This window comes from Halichoeres trimaculatus, unplaced genomic scaffold, assembly GCF_033239565.1.
Source record: "Halichoeres trimaculatus isolate MK-OKI-2021-1 unplaced genomic scaffold, fHalTri1.1 fHalTri1_scaffold_9, whole genome shotgun sequence".
In the NCBI taxonomy this organism is placed as follows: Eukaryota; Metazoa; Chordata; class Actinopteri; order Labriformes; family Labridae; genus Halichoeres; species Halichoeres trimaculatus.
In genome coordinates this window covers 27,021,487-27,042,837 of record NW_027437188.1, presented here as the reverse complement: position 1 = coordinate 27,042,837, position 21,351 = coordinate 27,021,487, and the positions used below count along the sequence as shown (strand labels likewise).

The 21,351-nt window shown below is 40.0% G+C and overlaps 2 protein-coding genes across 2 annotated transcripts in view; both read right to left on the bottom strand.

Annotated features, from left to right (window-relative positions):
* The window catches only part of nxn (nucleoredoxin), a 65,367-nt gene extending 47,140 nt beyond the window's left edge, over positions 1 to 18,227 (bottom strand). Inside the window, exon 1 of the mRNA XM_074679596.1 lies at positions 17,712 to 18,227. Within this exon, the coding sequence (XP_074535697.1) occupies positions 17,712 to 18,020 (309 nt within the window). The 5' untranslated portion in view covers positions 18,021 to 18,227. The remainder of the gene's footprint in view (positions 1 to 17,711) is intronic.
* A 1,274-nt stretch (positions 18,228 to 19,501) lies between these two features.
* Positions 19,502 to 21,259, bottom strand: txndc17 (thioredoxin domain containing 17). The gene is made up of 4 exons (XM_074679884.1): positions 20,987 to 21,259; positions 20,672 to 20,753; positions 19,756 to 19,831; positions 19,502 to 19,578 (listed from the first exon to the last, which is right to left on the bottom strand). The coding sequence occupies exons 1-4, from the start codon at positions 21,129 to 21,131 to the stop codon at positions 19,510 to 19,512; spliced, it is 372 nt and encodes a 123-aa protein (XP_074535985.1). The 5' UTR covers positions 21,132 to 21,259; the 3' UTR covers positions 19,502 to 19,509.
* Positions 21,260 to 21,351: the final 92 nt, after the last annotated feature.

Genomic DNA, 21,351 nt, shown 5'->3' with positions numbered 1-21,351 from the left:
TTCTGTCTAACAATTAGACTCCTGTGTCCACCATCACTACAAATTCAATCACAGAAATCGTTTTCAGTACAGAAAAACACAGATCTCTCTTCTCACTACTAAACTTCAAAAATCTGTACTGTAAGTGGACACAGGCCCTAATAGTTGATTTCAGTTGTATCTGCAGGCCAACAGTCAATGGAAAACCCACATACATTCGGTCATGATAGGAAAGATCACCAGCATTTTAAAGTGGTAAGTCTTGATGAATATAAACAGATGTTTTCTATCCACTCTGATGGAGAAATACTTGACATGTGAAGCCAAGTTTTCCAGGACTTGAGAGATTTCCATTTCCTAAAAAACAGCTCTGGGAGCTGATTCTCACTCTTTACCTCATTAAAAAAGAAACAAAGCATCCAAGTGTTTAAAGACCATGGAAGAGAGTCCCACCAGGAGCAGATAAACACATAAACTAAATAAAGAGACGGACACCTGACCTGGTTTCCTCATCCAGATCTTTTGTGTGTGAGGGAAGAGGACCCTGCTGCAGGGCGGGGCCTATAAAAAGCTACAGAGCAAAATGGTGCGAGCGCACAAGTGTGTGTCCAAGCTCAGCAGGTTGGTGATAAATCTTTGCAGAGGTCCTGTCCACACTCAAGCGTCAGTTTCCACTCCTTGTCACAGCCTTTGACCGTTAAACTTTCAGCTTTATTTACCTTTCAAAAGGCTCAACAGCCCTGCAAATCCCTGTGAGGCAGTTACAGCTCCACTTGCTTAAAAAAGCTACATTTCCTCCTTTGAAATTCTTTCACCAGCTAAAGGAAACAGCTGCACTTGTATGGTGTTGACTAAGCTAGCATACTGCAGTAATTATTTCAGTGCTCATGCTGGCATCCTCCCACAGCTGCTCACACTTCACCACTGGCAAACACAAAACCCGGCGCTGGATTCTGAAAGAAGCTTCGTTGTCGTCTCTCAATCCGTTCACTTCCTGCCAAGTACAAAACTGCATTAAACCCCAGAAACCAACAGCATATTTCCCTCTGGCATCTGCATGGACACGCTGTGACTGGAACAGATTCCCATCACTCATATAGAGCAGGGTGTTATCTGCGTATTGGCATAATGAGCAGCAGGAATGAGTGTTATTGTAGAGCTCAAATGCTGCACAAAATCAGGAGTCATATATTCACAAGAAAGACTCTGAATGAGCATCAAAAGCATGGTAATCAGAGGGATTTGACATGGAATATTACAAAAAGTAATGGCTGCAATTTGAAGATCAAAGATGGTGTAGAGCGTTGGAAATGCATCATTTCCTTCCTTCTTTTCATCGATGGGGAAAATTAAAAAAGGTTTTCTCTGACTCCTCTGGCTCATTTCTGACGTCCCATGGGTGATACTGTAGAAGGGAATCGTAGAGGGAAAGGAAGCAGCGTGATTAAAAGATGATTCTGGGACAAGCTTTTTTGGCTTTCAGGGGCTAAATAACTCAAGGGCCTCAAGAGGGGAGGGGAGCCGAGCGGATAAGGAGGAACAGAGAAGGATCGCCCTCAACAGGAGGCTGTACTGTAAGAAATAATAGCGTTGGAATCTACTCAGGAAAATCAGACTAGATAGAAGGACACACCTGCAAGAACTTGAGAGCAAGAACTTTCAGAAAAGACCCTGATTTAAAGCTGGGGGACTACATTTCAAAGTGTCTCATTGAAAAACCATTGAGTTTTATTTCCCTGTATTTAAGGTCAACGTGCGGTACTCATTCCTCACAAAAACTGGCAACTAACAGGCCACAGAAGACATCCAATGATCTGCTATCTCTATCCTGAACTTACATAAACGGCTCTCCTCTCCGAGGAAACATTCAGAGCTTTGAGGCCACGCCAGATATTTAACTTGGCTCTGCTTTCACTTTCTGAGACTGGAGAAAAGAGGAGGAACATGTTAAAAAAAAAAAGAAAAGAAGGCCGAGAATGTACAGCCAGCTTCTCTTCCTTTTTATTCCCAAAGCTGTGTACATTGTTTTGGACTCAGCACTGTCAAACCCTTCAGTTCATCCTCCTCGTGGGAATGCTTGTAACTTAAAGACCACAAATAAAAGCCTGTTAGCACAAGTGATGTTAAATAGTGCCTTGGTATTTTGTGATTGCGCTCTGATGCCAGTGATTAGAGGGAGTAATTACAGTATACACGATGAACATACCTCCACCCCGCTGGCAGAGCCCTACCCACATATTTCTTTCACCACAGCAGAGTTCAAATGATTCCTCACACTCCATCAAAAAGTCCAACTGAGGAAAAGCAGCTTTTCTAAAAAGCACCTGTGAGAGAGCTTTGAAACAAGAAAAAAACTCTGCTTCATACTTTTCCTTGGACGAGTTTTCTATCTGTTCTTCATCTCCACGGCTCAGACAGCGAACACCTGGAGCAACAAAGAGTGGACAGGAGGGGAAAGCGATGAAGTGATGAAGATGCCTTTGTTTCTCAAGGGGGTTTCGGCCACACAGTGAACTCAAACAGCGAACAGGGGAGAGAAATGATTCCACATGTCGGGGTTCTCGGCTACAATGAGCTCTTTTCTGCACTCAGAGATCAAAACTGTAACTCGGCTGCAGAAAAACCCACAGATAGACTTTCATTTGCAGAAATAATTCCTCCGTTTTATTTCCTCCTCAAAACCATCGGACATACCTGTGGCTCTTGCTGGACACCATAATTATATGAGAGATGAAAAGGGAGAATAAAAGTAGGTGCATTACTTGGCTGAAACTCAAACTCCTGACTTGAAACCTTCATCATCTTCGCCTCACTTCATCAGCTTTGTAAGCTCCTGTGGGGGATTGTGCGCACAAACACTTGACTATTGATTCAGCTAGCTTTGAAAGCACTGAGTGATCTCAATATAGTGTGTACTTCACCTTTACCAACTGACTGACCGCAACACACACTGGGTGCAGCTAACATGTGACTTAAAGAGCACACCTGCTGCCCCCAAAAGCAGCAGCGCAGTCAAATGAGCAGGTGGCGAGTGACATGCTGGAGAGCGGCAGAGCAGAGCGAGGGTTAAAGGTATTTTCTCTGTGTATTTACTCCTGACACTCGCACGGTCTCCTGACTCGATTTAACACTTCACAGGATACAAGTCACGTCAGCAGGAAGGCTTCTGCGAGATTATTCCCTGCAGAGGGAGTAAACACCGCAGAGAGGAGCAAGTCCTGCAACATTTATTTGGTCTCTTAAAAATGAAAGCATGTAACATGTGTACTTATGGTGGAAAGAAAAATGCAGGCCTGGTTTACAGGCTTCAAACTTTCACTGAACAATGCTAGGCCTCGTGTGATAATATCTAATCCCTTCCATCTCCTCATGTTTTCTAAAACAGATAGCCACAGGAGCTAAAGTAATGAAAAAGTGAGTCATAATCCTTTCTGACGCCAGACAAAAGAAATCTCATTGGCAACTGATTTCAAGCTCAGTATTGTGCCATCAAAAGTTGTTTATTTGTAAATGAATAGTCCTAGGATGATTAAATATCATTCATTTCCTTTTTAACTCAAAGCTATAGTGAAGAGTTTTTTTTCTAGTAGTGAAAAGACTGAAACTAACAGTGATTCCTCTTAGTGAGATACAAAACAAACAAACCATCAGTAATAAGACTAAAGATTTCTATATAGCCTGAAATCTCTGCAATTATGTCAGACGAGGCATTTGACGGCACACTTAAGAGAGACTTCTTTTTAAAGTTGACAGTGGATAAGGCAGGAAACAGAGCGTGTGAGAAGGAGTGACAAGCGAGAAAGAAGCCACAGGCTGGATTCAAATCCTGGCTACCCGCTCAAAAGCTAACCTCATGGGGTGTGACCGAAACCGCTTGGCCATATCTTAAAGCTGTTTTCACAACAAATTTTTGCATTGCTTGAAAAGTTTGCCTATTTTTTTGTGTCCAACACCACAACTGTAAAGGACACAAGCAGCAAAGACATCAAAGTACAGCTTTGTCCACAGGGGACGCTAAAACCAACACAAACAGCACATTCCTCTCAGGAGCTTTAAAGATAATGAGATCTAGTGGAGACTAGAAATCATTAGCTTTAGCTGATTGATTAAGGCCGCCTTTTACGTCACGTTTTATCCAAAAACTCTACAACGCAGTGAAAAAAATCTGCATTTACACAGAAACGCTGAGGGACTGAAAACGCTGTAGTGCACATGCCAGCCCTGTAGGTGGTGCTAGAACTGTCTTGTCCAGAAGCTGCTTTTGGGAGATCTCCACCGAAGTAGAGAAGAGCCCATCATCTGGTGTATTGTTAAATAATAAGTGCAGAAGTGGAGCAACAGATGGATATTTTGTTGAAAGACAGTCAGCAGATTGAGCAGTGCATGCACAACACGGTAGTCTGCAACAATCGTAACAACAGTACTGTTGTACTGCTGTGTGCGCTCACGTGCAGCGTGGCATGGGCATTTCCACTGAAAACGCTGGCTTACTGTTTAGACGGCAACGGTGTCGGCAGTGTTTCAGAAAAATCCCACTCTGGAGGTTGTTTTCAAGAGTTTGAGTTTTAGGTTGGCTAAAACACTGTTTCCGTGCAAACGCGAGGCCGAAATCAACACAAACTTTGCGTTTGACCCTAAAACCGTTGTTGTGTCAATGGCTCCTAAAAGCACCTCAAAAAACTGCAAGACCCCTGTCATTTTACAAAATACACCGAAACAAATACCTCAAAATGTTGCATCCAAATCAATGAGGAACTTTTGAATCGAGGTCAAGTAATAACAGGAGCAGATAATGAAGGGACAACAAGGAAAATGTTTTCAACTCTAGTGTGTAGCTGCGTCAGACCAAATTCTAGTTGTTCACAACAGTTTCCAATAAAACTTTAGGGATTATCCTGTTAAGCAAAGTAGCTCCTCAAGCTGGCACATTTTATAATCCAGGTGCGAAGAGTAGATGAATGATTAAATGTCAACCCCCAACAGCCTTGATGACTTTTTTGTAGGTGGGCACAGCCAAATTAAGTTTGCAGGGAATGGGCAGGTTAGAGCTCATAACTGCTGGGATGAGTCCCATGAGGCTAACAAGGAAACTGTCCTACAATGGTAGATTACCAAAAAAAGCGTAAAAAGTGTACTTTGAGGATGTGAAACAGGCCAAAACTGTTTATAAACTATTTGATAAGTAATATGTGTAACATCTCCAGCTTCATGTTGCAACCATTGATTCTTCCACAGATCAACGCCCTGCGACTGTGTTTTATCAAACCCTCCGCCAGCCCTCTGAGAGAAAACATCAGTGATTATCATGTGTCTGAACACTGCGTGAATAATGTGCAGGACAAGAAAAGAAGCCAACCGCGACTCTGTGCGCCAGTAATCTCTCTCTTTGAGGCCCGGGCGTCTCTAATTGCCTGGACACTTGTGTCCGAGGGGTTTCTCTCATTCCTCAGTGAAAAGATGAGACCTCTCGTGCTCCTTACAACAGGCTTAAGCTGATAAACCCTTTCATTCAACATGGCCGTGGGATCGCTGCTCCGTGCAAACAGATTGGGCAAAAAAAGACTAATCAAAACAGCGATTAGCCTCCAACGCTGAGGCCGAGCTAAGCCACAGAGCAGTCTCTGCAGGGGGTCCACTCACTCCACCACCAAAAGTGTCTGATGATTTGTGTGAGCTGTTTTCTGAAGAACGCATTCCTCTTAGCGACTACACGAGCTGTAATATGTGAGGAATGCATGCGGTGGGCTTTTTTATTGAACAAAGATGTAGACTTGTTGATTTCTAAATGGGATGTGACAGCTGGAGAAATGTACAGACAAGTAAGCCTCAGAAAGCGGAAAACACTCCGGGCCCACTGATAGCGTGAATCCAAGGCTGCTCCTTGACTCAGAGGGTGTTCAAAGAGAATCAGCTCATTCACACAATCAGCACAACCTCCCATGACAGCTTCGCGTGTTACCCAGCCTCCACTAGTCTTCCCTCTAATTTCTCCCCCTGTTCCAGCCAACAACACTGCCAATACCTCCATATGGGCAGCCATCAGTGCATCATCTGGCCTGTAGCTCTGGTATATTATACAGCCTCCATGTGTTTCTCAGCAGCAAGGTCAAGATCTGTGCTTGTTTACTCTACTGGCAGCTGAGGTGAACAAACATGCTGGACTTCGGCATACTCCACATTCTGTCCAACAACGATAAAAAAGTGGGTTTGTTTACAGCAGATTTTATTTCACAACCTCAAAATATGAAGTTGGACAATTGTTCTGGACAGCCTTAGTCTAAAGTCTATGAAAGAGGAACATACTTTTAACATGTGTTTAAATTTTAAGCATTTATAAAAAATAAATGTTCTTAGAAAAAAAGAGCAGTTGTCAAACTCTTGAGTTCTCTTCATCAAAATAACAGAATATTAGACTGGGAATGGGTCATTATTTTTTAAATACTAGATTTCTCTTTATAAAAGTTTTAAACATTAAACTGGATATATCATCTTCAAAATACAATTTTCCATTGTTTTTACTGGTTGCTGGTTGTAATACAGTACTCCCATCAGATGGTGGCTGTAGCACTTCCAGGAGTTGTTCCTTAACTGCTTAATTACAGTTGCTGGGCTTATTAGTGTAGCCCAGTAAGAGAGAGAGAAATAGAGAAAATTGCAGAGGATGAGTGTGGATGTAAAATGTAAACATAAATGAATGCTGTTGTGTCACCAACACACGTAAAGACGCTACTAGCAGCTACCAGCAGCAACTCACCCCTGTCCTAGACAACGTCCTCCACTTTTTTATAACTCTGCGGTTAAGAAAATATTAAGACCACAAGTTCAACCAATCAGAGGCATTGCTCAGCTGACCAACAAGTGGGAATCATATAAATGTTAGAGTGGAGGCTCAAAGCATGCCTTTTTGTCTGTATCACCCCACAGACGATATGCTTCAAAAGTCCATTTCAGAAACAGATGGCTGATGTCACCAAGACTATGTTTATTGATCATACAGTCAATGAAAGGGCTTTGTGTCAAGTTTTTACTTTTACAACCATGAATAATACCCCAAAAGACACTAGCGGTTCGGTTTTGCCAAGTATGTTGACATTTTTTTCCCAAGACTTGAATAAAAGTTGCTGAAAAATAAACATTACAAAAATTGTGTAATTCATCAGAGCACATGACCAGCGACTGGCTGGTAAACATAGCTTAGCACTGCGCAGATAAATAGAGAAATATAACCTGCACCTGTACAGCACTTTGTTTACAGCTGTGGTTGTTTTTAAAGTGCTCTATAAATAAAGTTGGTATGGTATGGTATGGTATATAATTCTTACAAGACCATGAGGACAAAAAAAAAAAAAACTAAAGAAAACGAGTGCACAGGGGAATGAATACTGGACTCATAACAAGGTTTAACAACCCTTTATCAGAGCTCACTTTTTCCTGCAAGGCATCATTGTGGGTTTTTTACCTTGAAGGTAGTACTTAGAAACAAATCAAGTAGAAAATATAGGGGGCTAGTCCTGAACATGTGAGCCCTAGTCCAATTTGATGTTATGTGGCTCATTCCTGTCTTTCCAGCTCTCTACTCTGCTCCTTTTTCTTGCTTTTTCTTCTTTTCAATACACATAGAAATGGTTTAAAAATGCATAAAAAAGAGATTTTAAAATACAAGCAGTGCATACATTTCCCTCCAGAACAGCCTCATTTCTTCTTTCATGGGTGGGTGAGAAATTTTACTCCTGTTATTTTTTTATAACTGGTAGAAAAATATGTTCGACATAATCTTCTCTGCTTTCCAGATAATGCACAAGAATAAATCAATATTCAACTCTACAGTATGATTATTTATTTCCCTCATTTGCCTGCCTGCGAGTGACCTCGGATAAAATCTCACTAATGTATTCTGGAGAAACCATGTGACTCAAATATGCACACATGTGATGACAGATACCAACTGCTAACATCAACATATCCATTTGTCCCAGCTGATATAATGTGCAATCATGTGGGGAGTGTGTTTATGCAACAGTGTTAAGCATGCGGGCAGAGCAAACCCAGCGACCCCATTTAGATTAAAAACCTAAATAGAAACATATTAAATGATCCAGATTCAGGAATGCTTGTTTGTTTGCTGTTTCCTGGAGGAGCAGGAGGAAGGATTTCCAAGTGACTCTCTGGTTATTATTAAAATAATGAGCAAACTACAGGCCATGAGCTCTGCCTCAGCCAGACTCCGCTCAATTTGTTTCTTAATGCAATATGCCAACTTAGCAGGACCAGCATTTAAATTAACTCCACAATTTGCTCGTCTCATTCAGCTGAGGCGAAAAGAAGTATATTTGAATAGTGCTCACTTACTTTATATATATTCTGTCAGCAAATATGCTACCATGCTGCTTCAATATTATGAAAAAGATACTTGTGGGTATATATCATGAATCCTCAGCTGGATTATTACGCTGTGAGAGTTTAACAGCTTTCTTTAAATGTAGCATCCAAGGGACAAAATGAGGACGAAGCATCAGCCAAAGTGGTGCCTGCAATGTTGAAACATGCCCACATTTGTTTTACATGAATGAACACCTTGTAAAGTGAGTTATGATTAAAAGAAAGCTCAGAGATACAGCTGGGTCTTTCAGTGAAGACGGAGCAGGAGAACAAATTTCATGCCGAGAGATGTACTGCAGAGATGTACCTTATTAAAAGTTAAACTTTTCATATTTTATCAAAGAAACTACTCAACATCTTGTGAAATGTATTAAATACTGTTCTGATCAGAAAGGTGAAAAGAATACAGCTGTGATCTATTAGCTTAGCTCTGATGATGCTACCTATAAAACTGGATTTGTATGAATTTTATACCCTAGATTTTGTAAAGATTTGATTTATAGGATCAAACATAAAATGGAATTTATGAGGCGCTGAAAGTGGAATTTTTTTATGGACAGTGCCAAACATGACGTTATCCACATGTTTCAAATTTATGCAAAGCTAGGATAATGTGCAGTTGACTGTGGCTTAACAGTGAGCAGACCTATGAGTCTCTTTCACAAACTTGGGTTAAATATTTTTAAAACATCAACCTTTTATTTATAAAAGGCATTTTGACCACTGTTGTCGGATATTTAAGATATCACAGCTTTATATCTCTTTATCCTCGCAATTCATCCACAGCTGAGCTTCTTCCAGTTCTAAAAAAAATTAAAAAGCCAGATGAATGTCATCCTTATCCATTATATCTTAATCTGGGTTTGTGCGTATGGAAAAGAGCATAAAGTTGTCTCTCAAATCCATCACCATCATCAGTTAAATCCCTCACCGAGATTACAGTGACAGACAATAAAGAAGATTCACTGCCCTGGCCTTCCGTTTTACACAACATATATCTTTTTAATTCCTAGAGAATGTGGCCTGGATGCTGCTCTGTCCTCTGTCATGCAGCATTTAGAAGCCCACAAACCCCAAAGGAGTGGAGTGAAGCATTTTCTCCATCCACATACAGTACTCTGCTAGCCTGAGGCAAGGACTACCATTTCTCTCTTTCCTCCGTCTTTATGCTCAAACAACTACTGTTTCTCCCCTCACATCAAAGCAGAGCCGTTAATGTACCCAGTCTTTCATGTCCAACATACCCATACATCCCTTTCGGGTAGCTTTCTCTCTTTATAAACACCACCTGTTGTCTTGTGTTGTAGCACTTTGATGTAAAGTGCGTTATAAATAAAATATTCTGTTATCATCGTTCTGAATATACATTTAGTTTGGCATCAAAGTTGATGTTACACAAAAGTTCATGCTTTGTCTGGGTTCATCTTTAGTTAAACTCTTTCCAAGTAAGGCTAGTAGAAGCAGCTAACGATTCACATTAGCTTTAGCGAACAGCTTAATTCATCCATTATTTGAAAACTATTTTAAGTCTTTGTTCGTAGCTTTAAGCTAATAATTCAACATTTTATCTCCCTCCACATTGATGACTACTTAAACTGTTTTAAGCTTACTATTTCAACAGTTATGCATCATTTTAAGTGAAGTTAGCTAACAGTGTTTCTTGTTAGCAAGCTAGTTTTGACAATGACTTCCTTTCTGATGTTAACCATTTTAACTGTTACAATTTTAACTGGACAATTACTTTATCCAAACTAAATATTTTGGTTAGCAATTTACCCGTTAGCTTATGTTTTCTTTGACTATTTACTTAAAGCTAGCTAGCTAGCTTATTTTAATCATGGTTTGACTCTTAATTTGAGCACATTACTTCAACTGTTATGATAAAAGACTAAAGAAAAAATTACTTTCAACTTTTTTTAAAAATTCATATTTGATACTATGTCAACTGTGTAACTATAGCTAACCCTTTGACCCCTCATAATGGTCTTTAAAAAAAAAAACATACTTATTTCTATCTTATTTTAGAACGATCTAGTGTAACTTGACTGTAGCCAAACACTTGAGTGGTGCCATCTACATATAAGTCCAGTGTTATCACATATTCAACAAAACTGAGTGTATTTGTGCATGTAACAAAATTTCACAGATTAACTTTGTGTGACATTGAAGCAAAAGAGGTTTACATTTAGAAAAGTAAAGAGATATTTTGTCTCTCACTTAGACTGTCTGCTAACTAGTAAGTTGCAGCTGACAATAATCCCTTCGCCTCATGCAACTGCAAACTGTCAGCAAAGACAGCAGGCTGGTGCCGCTGTGCCATGCTACATGCTGGGACACAGGGAGCTTCTTTTTCGACAGGAGCAGAAGCTGCATGAGCACTTCGACTTGGATGAAAACACCACGCTAAGGGGGGGTTTACAGCTTGCAAAGAAGACGAAATGCTGCTTCCTCCATATGAGCGGGGTTGTGGTCACATGGAAGCGAAGAGGTTATCGTCCAAGGGGAAACTTGTCATGCCAGAAATTTTCATACTATGAATAAATTTACATCAAATCAGTGCTGCCACTCACTGATAGAGCAGATATCCTGAAGGAGATGGGTTTCAGGGAGTGCCCGTGATGGAGATTAAGATTCTCATAGAGTGCAGACAGTCTGAAGCACGTATCAATCATTGTGTCTTTTTCATTTAGCTTTAGAAATACGATGAGCGGGGATGATGAGGGGGAAACTATGCAATTACAAAGAGCTAACATTCAATCTCGGAGAGATAACAAAAGAAGGACGAAAGACAGCTCTGGATGGCAGGATGCCCCTGGGGCGGCTATGCTGTTATTATGTTGGAAGGGGCTGCTGAGCTGTGGTGTGGGGCAATTAGAGACCGGAGGATTGAGTGGGGGAGGGTCCAGGCACAACAAACCATCCATGGAGTGTTTTCAGCTCAGAGAAAAGGACGAACAAACCTCCTGGATATGTAGCAGGAGTATTAAAGAAAGGGAAATGCACAGCAGATGATGGTGGATTTATAAATCAAAATAACCATCAGCTTTTTTCATGGAAAGACGCTCAGTCTAAGCTGCTTTCCTGTCATCAGTGGAATCCAAATTTAAATCAAGCCACTGCATGCTGAACTTTCTGCCACACTGGTTTGGATGATTTCATTGCTAAGTATGTGACAATTGAGACTGGTTTGGGTTAATGGACGCAAGCAGATGAATCATCTGTTGTTCTCATTGAGAGCTACTGCAGACACGGTGGTGAACACATTAGCCATGTCTATTATCTTTAACGTCACTCCGCTGTGGAAAGCCAGGGCTGAAACCACACAGCGTCCAGGAGCAGTCCAGCTGGAAAACATGAGGACAAAGAGGAAAAGTCAATCCCAGAGTATCGTTTCAGTGGTTTGGTGGATTGCGGACAGAGGTCGCAGCCTGACAGCTATTGTGTTTTGTCTTTTAACAGGTAGATAACAGAAGCAAAGACAAACAGTCCAACTGTTCCAAACCCTCACTTCAGTAACTTAATCCTCTGAACTTTACCTCTGATTAGATCCCTATTGTCACCTCTCATAATATTACAGATCTCTGAGTAAAAAGGACACAATGGGCAGTGAGAGGGGACTGTAACACAAGCTGTAACTGTTGGCACTGCCAAGTATCTCCAGCCATCACAAACACACACTGTTTCCGTGCCCTGTGGCCCTGACTGGCTTCAGCTGAGCAGGTGTGTGTGCCCACATTCTTTCTATAAGCTCCTGTCAAACACGCTGCACAGAAACAAGGCCTTGCAGCTGCAGGACAAAGGAGAGCTAGGACAGAACGGCACAGCAGCAGAAAGGGACAAAATCAAAGGAGCAGTTTTTACAAGGTCAGCTTATTAAGACTTAAAGTAAATGTTGGGGATGGATGAAGGCCTGGAGCATTTGGAGTTTTTTTTTTTATTATTTTAATCCTTACATTCTTACGTGTACTTTCACAAGAATAATTCATACAATCAAAAATTAACCCCACACAGTGAAAGCATGAGCTAATGCCTCATGGATAATGAAAATATCTCCTGTTTGGGGGAACAAAAGTGGAAAAGTTTTGCAAATCTGTTTCACTGGACAAGAAGAGGTGATGTAAGAATTTCTGCACACAGGCTGACTTGCAAAGACACTTATCAATAACTGTTAGTGTTGTCTCGTTAAATGTTCAAATAATTGTTTCATTTAAAAAACATTGAATATGTCGTGTGACTTTTATGTCATCTTAAAAATGTATATTTTATAAAGGAACAGTGCAAAAAAAATCTACAAAAACATTTTTAAAAATGAGGTTAAGTTCAAACATTGCAGATAACACTTGAATAAATACACTGTCTGTAGACCATACCCATAACTAACTAGCCAATGAAAGTTCTGTAAAATCATTAAATCTTATCATGTCTGTATGAGGGAAGGGAAACTATTTGACTAAACAGCGAATAATTGAAAATTTTTTTGCTTGAAATGTCCATCCCTAATAAATCCATGGATAAAATAGAACATAACAAGCCTCGCCTTCCTGACTCAGACAAAACAAGTTGTAAAAACACATAAAGCAAAAAAGGTGATCAACAATTAATTCTAAATCAATCAACACCAAAAGTCACACCAAAGGTAGCAGATAATCATCAAACAAAGAAATGGATCAATCAGCTATAAGTTTAAAGTTGTCTAATTTACAATACCATGTTTTCTGCAAATATAATAAAATACCAAAACACTCTTTGTCCTAACCTAGAACATGTTTCAAAATTTACTCAAGACATGCTTTGGGAAAGACCCCCAAAGCTAATTTCTTGGACCTTCAACCTGAAAGCAGATTCTTTCATTCTGCGTTTTAACATGACCACATCTAGATTTGGTGTTTCTGATTGATTTTCAAGTCTATTCTTTCCCGTGTAATTGAAGTCAAATCTCCTCAAGAAGTCAGAAAGCATAAAGCTTCAGGATGACTGTCACTCTAAGGTTTCACAAGTCATTTAATCTGCTGGGGTTAAACACCTTGAAGTAAGGATTAGCTTTATTCCCCCCATTAAATCCCAGAGCTAACTTTGTAATAGGCTTGTTTCTAAACCCTGGGTGCTTTGATCAGAGTCAGGAATCGAAAAAAAGTGAGTGCCACTGTTTTACGTCCATGGTTTATATGGTGTGGAAGGCCGTGTTAGACTACTACTGTTAACCTCACTCAGGTGGAGTTCATTATAAAGCTATCATCGGGTATGTAGAGGTTTAGTTTCACCATGCATACGTCGTCTTTTATTCTTTGGTAGGCACATGTTCTGCTTCTTTTCAAAGTCTAATTCCTGAGTGTTACCTCAGAGAGGTTGTAGTTTGGCTTTATTCCACTGGGTTAGACCTCAGTTTAGCCTCCTGCTGTCTACATGCATGAAGTTTGTTCCCATGAGCCCACAGAGGAAGCTGATGGTGAACACATCCTCTCTGAATCTCTGAATTAATCCCTTAAGCTATTAATTACAGATGTTCCACATCACACAGAGCTAAAAACGTTGTCAGCCCATATGGTTTGACTGAACACACCAAGAGGAGAAATTATTAAGAAACCACCCCCAAAAAAGCTGAAAGTAGAAGTGACAGATGAAGAAAGAGGATTACCACCTGCAGATAAAACAGTTCAGACCTCTTTTCAAGTCATTTCTGCTGTCACTAGGAAAATAGGCATAATAGTTTGGGTGCATTGCAGTTTTCAGCAGATCTGTGACATATCGATGAAAGGTGAACTCAGCCCCTCTCTGAAGCCCCCTCAGCGCACTCAGGCCCCTGGCTGCCAGCCGAGCGAGCGGGCGTCCTGCCTCAGGGGGCCGGCTGCAGAGCAGAACGCTCCACAAGGAGGACTCGAACAAGAGGCCTTTCTCTCTTCCTCTCTCACAGAGATGTGATCCTCCCCCCTCGGAGTCGAGCAGGAGCAGCTCTGGCAGCACATCAGCGGGTACAAGTTTGGTTTTCACTTGCCAAGGCTGTAATTGATTTACACAAAACTCTGCTGCACAAGTCCATGTAAGGCAGTGCCAGCCGGGACGCCAAGAAGATGGGGAGACAGCTGGACGCGTCTGGACAACAAGTGATCACAGAAAGCAAGATATTCAAAGAGATTTCCTCTGTACTGTTCAGATACAGTGTTTAACCACCTTAAGAAGGGAAAATATGAAATCAGACTTCTTTCAGTTTAAAGTCATCTAAATCAGATCCATTTGCACTGAGGAAAAAAAGAGCAGTCAAACTTTGAAGTCTATTTATGTTGGCTAAAATACCAACTCAGAACTTTCCAACCGTTTTCAAAGGACAGATTAAAAATGGATTTTCTTTCTCTCTGTATTTAATCAAGAATATTATCCCTGCTTGATTGAATAACAAACATTTCCTGGAACGGTAAAGCCTGAACAACTCCTGTGAGAAAACAGACAGGCTGCAGTCAGAGGAGGAAGAAGAGAACAGTCAGAGGCTCTTAAAGACACGAGAAAGGAGAAGCTGCATCATTCAGGAGATGAGCTCAGTGTGCAGCCACAGAGAGGTGAGAGGGCCACTTAGTCTCTGTAGAGCCACAACATCAACATAGCTGACCACTGGGTCAATATGAGTCACCGAGTTCGCTCTGCCACAGCACACACACACACACACACACACACACACACGCTACATATAAGACATGCCAGGATCTTCTTTAGCTGTCTGTCTCCCTCTTTCAAGGTTTATTCTATCTGCAGCATATCTCACACGTCCTTATTTGCATTCACACTCCATTTTGACACATCTAATTATAACCGAGGAATGAAAATGTGTGCATTTCTGTCCTGAATTGACCACCTTGCGCTCCAGCAGGATGCAGAAATCCCCAAACAATGGGCAACTAATTACAACAGCAATTAACAACTGCTTTCAGTATCAATTCATCGGTGATTAGTTGCAGATTGTTTTTCAATTAGTTGTTGATTTGTCCTAAAACTAAAGCTCAACATGCATTATGGAATCTGCCAGCCAAATTTAATGTATTACAACAGCTTGTTTTGTTCCACCAACTCAGAGATTAAGACAATCAGCACAAAGGGTGTGCAAAATCAAATATGTAACTTTTGCATTTCTGCTTTAAAACTGACTAAAATGAGTGCTATTATTTTATTATTTTATGGTTGATTGGCAAGCCTTTGATTAAACATGTTCACAACCAAAAAAACATTGTTATCAAAAGAGAGAAAGGAGAAATATTCAGGAAAATGCACGTCTGATTGAGAAAATGCTGCAGCGTAAGTGGTCACAGGTTACAGTGTATACTGTATTTAAAAAAATACTCATCCAAATGTGCATGAATCATGAATCAGAGGATAATGAGGCCCAACACTCCAGAGATGTCACAATTATGAAACACTAGTACCATCCTAATGATGCTGTTTACAGCGGTGAAAAGACACAGGGCCGAGAGTTGGACGAAACCCAATCTGAACCAGATCTGCAGGCCTCTGCACAGCACACAAACACAAACACACACAGATTCTGTTTTTCTATCTTCGCAAGACCGACATGGCCGACTGAGACCGCCGACAGACGCGGTGTAACAATGCTTATGTGGGTGCCACAGACATTTTTTCCACCAGCATCTCCAGCACAATAATGCTGCACCGAGGCGATGGATGTGCTCCGCCCCAGACAACAACAGGACAACCCCCACATCCCCCCTGTCATCACTGAGCCACATCCACGCCTGGACTTCATTATGAGGTGGAACGGAAATCATCAGTGGCGATCTGCAAGAATTTACGAGACAATGATTCAGTGCAAGTCATGCCTCACCTGCACAAAGGGTGGTTAGGAGGGGGCTGGTGAACAAAGATGCAACCTTGTTGACAAAAATCTATTCCATTATTATGGTCATTTTTCTGTGTTTGATTCATTTCATAACATTCTCTCTTAAAATTTGTTGTTACACATAAATTCAGGCCTCATCTGCAGCTGCAAAGGTCAAAATCCTCCTTTCCAGCATCTGTAAATCTTAAATGTCTTCTTTAATTTGAAGATTAATCATTATTTCCTGACATGCATGACTGAGAATGTGCACACAATGCAACACTGCATCCAATCTAACATTTCTAGTTTAATTTTAGTTTAAAAAAAAAACAAAAGAAACACCTGTGCTGCAGACAGCACAGCGTCACGGCCCCTTCACTTTCTGCAGCACACAAAGAATAAATGTAACATCATCTGATCCCTCCATGTTTAAGCAGCTGCAAAAATCACAAACTGGTAGATTTATCTACCACCACATGCAATTTCTATTTCCCAATAAGGGGTAGTAATTCAACTGCTGGACATTTTGTGAGTGTGTGGCAGTTTTAGATGAACAAATATCTGGTTTAATTGTTAAAAACAATTCAGAGCTCAATCCTTAATATCTGAGATTGCAGAAAAATTTAGAAGGGAGAAAAGTTGCAATAAAACTTAATTTGCTCAAAGTATTACATAAAATCTATTTTTATATTTACACTGCAAAAATCTTTCATAGAAAAAAATGAAGCATCTGCAATCACTCAATAAATGCAAATAATAAAACTATAACTATTCATAAATTTCATTGTTGACATTTTTCATATATGGAGGTTAATCTGTATAAATGGCAAAATAAAAGGCCTTGACTGGGCAGGCTGGATAGGAATGTGATAGAGGCACAAAAACTCAGTCCTGAGATGTCTGTCTAAAATATTTTACAGCAACAATACTTGGTTGGATTGAAATGATGTGTTGGACAGTGGAAAAAGAAAAAATGAATTATGTTTTGTTCCTTCTGTGAATAAGTCAGGAATGTCTGCACTGCTATATTTATATGAGTTAGATAAATTAAGTTAAATGTTGACATGGGTTCATCATAGGTTACATGAGGTAAAGTATGATAATACTAAAAATAAATATTATTTCTGGACTTTAAGATTTTTTATGAAAACACTTGTGACTTTTACAGATCCTTTATCACTCTCCATAGGCTCAATGTAAATCCCAAAGGCTGCTTTATATATGTATTTTATTCCAATGCAGTTGGAGATGAGTGAGTTCATGTATACTTAGTTTACAGACCCATTATGTTAAGTTGACAGTAGTAGAGCTGATAAAAGTAAAAAAGGGGAGGATAGAAAGATGATAATTCCGTTAGGAAAACAAATAAATGATCCAGATGAAAGCATATACACCTGTGCACTAATATGAGAGCAAAACACATCCCAGACGGGATTTTCTGGTAGTTTCCAGCCCGTCAAACACACAGAAAAACCCACAAAAGGCAGATCAGTGAACCGTCAGTGGTCCCCATCCTCCCCACAGCCTGTCTTACCTTTTTGTGTCTGTCTTTGAAAGGTAACGCAGGCCATGGCATCTCCTGCAAAAAGTCCTGCCAGTGTTTCTGGTCCTGATCAGACGAGATGAAGACGATTTCCAATTTATCCTTGTGTTCAGACGTCTTTTTGAACCTGCTGTAAAACTCGCACAGGCTGCCGTTGAACTGCTTGCACGGTGCGTTCAGGCTACACCCGAAGAAGAGCCCGACCAGGGACAGCTTGGTGCCCAGCGCCTGTACGTCCACCTCGGCTTTCTCGCTGTTGACGAGCCGCTCCCCGAACACACTCACCAGAAACTCCGACATGGCAGCGTGCAGTCCTCGTACACACAACGTTATCCTCAGCCGAGGCTGCTGTTCATGTAAACCGCAATGTTCAGACGGCACCCGGCACTTCCTTCACCTCCTGTCTGAGGTTGTAGGTGAGCTCCAGCCCCAACGAGGCGATGCGGTGTGTGCTGCTCCTCCGCGGCTCGTGCTCCGGTGTGAGCGCTGTGTAGGAATGCGCTCCGCTTTATCGCCCCGACTGCAACAGCGGCTGCGCTCTTTTACCCTCAGAGTATACTCTTTAATCATCACATTAAAAAAACAACAGCTCAGAAATAAAACTCAAACATATTTTTCCACGTCTTAACGTGTCTCCAATAGTTTTATATCTGTGCTTACATTTTTTATACTCTAAATTATCTGATGTAGATATAAAAAAAGCACCTGCATTCTTAGTTTGACTTCAAACACATGTAGATTTGCATCAATTGCTTTAGACGTATTCATTTAGTAAGCTTTAATGGGCCTACTCTTAATTAAATCCAACAAATCTTTTAAAAAAATTACTCTTTGTAAAACAACTCAACTTCTATGGATATGCTGCCACCTCGTGTTCAAACGTGCACACTACACAAGCTACAACAGTTGTGAAAACGAATCCTCTTTAAATTTCAAATTCTTATTTGAATAACTTGGATACAGTAACTTATATCCTTTATTATTTTGGATTAAGCTTGTTCACTCACTAAGAAATATATTTCTAAAAATATAAAATATCATACTGGGAGTGAAATGCACGCCTGCTGTAATTTTTCATACTACAATTTTGCAGGTTAACCAAAGCTTTCTTTTAAACTACATGAAATGTAACTCATCTTCCTCGATGTTCAACTAGTGTCAAACTCTCTGCATATACACATTCAGTAAAAATAACTTTTAACAGTGGAACCTCAAAGGAAAATAAAAAATATAAAAATGATAATGACACGTGTCTCCATGCTCCAGTGACATCCCTTAGGCTAGTAAGTGTAGTGTGCACATTTTACCTTGTCATAAAATATACATATACAGATTTGCGTCTCACAAAAATCTTCACCAAAAGTTACTTTATTCATTCCTTCAGCAAGGCAACAGAAATCACAACAAAAACATGTTCACAATATGAAAAACCCTAAGACACTTGTTTTATTAGTAGAATACATTGAATGAAATGTATTAAACTTCAATTACAGCTGAAGACTGATTCATTGCACATAAAGAGAGACAAGAACAATTAGTGTGAATCACATGAATGTTATGTGATTGTCTGCAGATTTTCCAGCATGTTTGTTTTTAACGGCTCCGTTTCATACATGTAGATTGTTATTTTGAATGTAAACTTGCACAGTTGCTGATTGATGGAAGAACTGCTGTGTGAAATGTACAGTGAATGTATGGTTATTGATGGTGATGAAAGTGTGTGAGAGTAAATTGAAAGGTGAAGAAGTCTTGAATGCTTATGATGGCAGCTGTGGATGATGAAGTATCCTCAGTCCTCAGTGAACATCATTTTCACCAGATCAGCTTTGAAGCATTCCTCCTCCACCAACTTCTGAGGCTAGAAAAAGATCACAGACCATATATTAGAACAGAAAAATAGAGTTTTATTCTTTATATACAACTTCTTTTTACAATGAAAACTCAACATCACCTCCTAGTATCAAAACGTTGACTAAGACTCAGTGTAGGCTAATCCATGCCAATAAAGAGTCGGTTAGAAAGAGGTTATTCTTACCGTGCCATATCGCAGCAGAGTTGGAACTCCACTCAGTTTTAGTGTCTTCTTGAAGTCATTACTTGGATCCTTCCAGCTGAAACATGTTTGAAAAACATCAATCAGAAGGCAGCTGATATAATATATTTGTATATCCTTTAAATGAGCGTACCTAAACAGACTACTAATGAAGGAAATTCATATTAAACATGGTGGCAAAAACAGTAAGTTTGGTCAAAAAGTGTTTTGTTCTATTGTCGCCTTATCAGATGATTTTCTGTTTCTGTTTTCATGCAGAAAATTAAAAAGTTATACAAACATAGCATTAAATTAGTGTAAACATAACTATGCCAAAGCATTTGAAATAAAGGTTGAAAGGCTGCATAGAAATAAGCACTGCTGACCCTGCTTTTTAAAGCTCTCTTCTTTCTTGAGGTACAAATCATATAGAGGTAAAAAAAAAAAAAAAAAACCTTATCATGCAGTGATGCCAATCTTTATGGTGGTCTAAAAGAGATAATATTTTATAAATGCACTCACCATGATGGCGAGTGCATTTGTAAAATGTTAATAAAATAAGAGCCAGCTTTGCAATGCTATTGAGTGTAGAACATTTCACATCAAATGTTAACATTTCAAACTTGTTAAATAAATAATGCTGTTATATATTACTCGTGGTTATTAAAGTCTGTGACTCTTTATCAACATGAATCATCAGTCTCTTCACACCATACTGTTTTAAAGTTAAGTAGGGTCAATTCAGGTCCAGATATATGCCTGATTTTTTTTTTAATGTCAGGCTCTGGGATCATGACTTGTAATAAGCTTCAATATTGTGTCCATGTATTGTGACAGGATTTAACATGTGTGCCCTGTCATGCTGATGTAATGAACATTTTACATGATGTTGTGAAACAAAGGGGGAAATAATACTGACTAGGCTCTTTCTCCAACTTGGCAGTAGATGAAGACAGATCCCTCAGGAAGATGAGACATCTCTCCTCTCACGATTGGCTCAGCTGGAGAATAGTAAAGAAGAGAAAACGCGCGAAATTGGTCAAAAAGGACAAAATATTACAAAAATAGTTGTTTAATTCAACCCAAAGGCACAACTATAAAATAATCTCACTTGCACAGCAAATGAGTTTGCAACACTGTGCTAAGATCACAACTTATAGTTAAGCCCTTTGAGATTGTGTTAAAATGAATGAAAAAGCATAAGAGGTGATTGTATTATAAATAGAGGTTTTACCTTTTACACAGTCTGGACACCAGCTCTTTCCCTGAGCGTCTTTATCTCCAGAGAAATAAGCAAAAATATCCTTCCCTGCTCTTTCCGACACAGCCTTACAGAACTCCTCATATCCACGCACGGTTACTTCTTCATAATGAGCCATAGTTCAGGGCGAGTAGCGTGACAATGCACTCACATAAACTGCTCAACTTACGAAGCACTAAGAGTGTTGGAGAAAATACTGCTGCTCAGCACACGGGACCTGGTACAAGTACTTTAGATTTGACAGTACCACTTCCGGTTGTGCAAAGGTTCTTAAAGTGACAGTGTACCTCAGATACATATTGAGGATGTCAAAATCTCATTTTGATACACAAAAGATA

Excerpts from the sequence above, each read along its gene's own strand:
- txndc17 (XM_074679884.1), bottom strand. The coding sequence starts at position 21,131 with ATGGCTCATTATGAAGAAGTAACCGTGCGTGGATATGAGGAGTTCTGT. Across the intron at positions 20,754-20,986 it reads GTGTCCAGACTGTGTAAAAG|CTGAGCCAATCGTGAGAGGA; the intron begins GTAAAACCTCTA and ends ACTATTCTCCAG. Across the intron at positions 19,579-19,755 it reads CTCTGCTGCGATATGGCACG|CCTCAGAAGTTGGTGGAGGA; the intron begins GTAAGAATAACC and ends ATCTTTTTCTAG.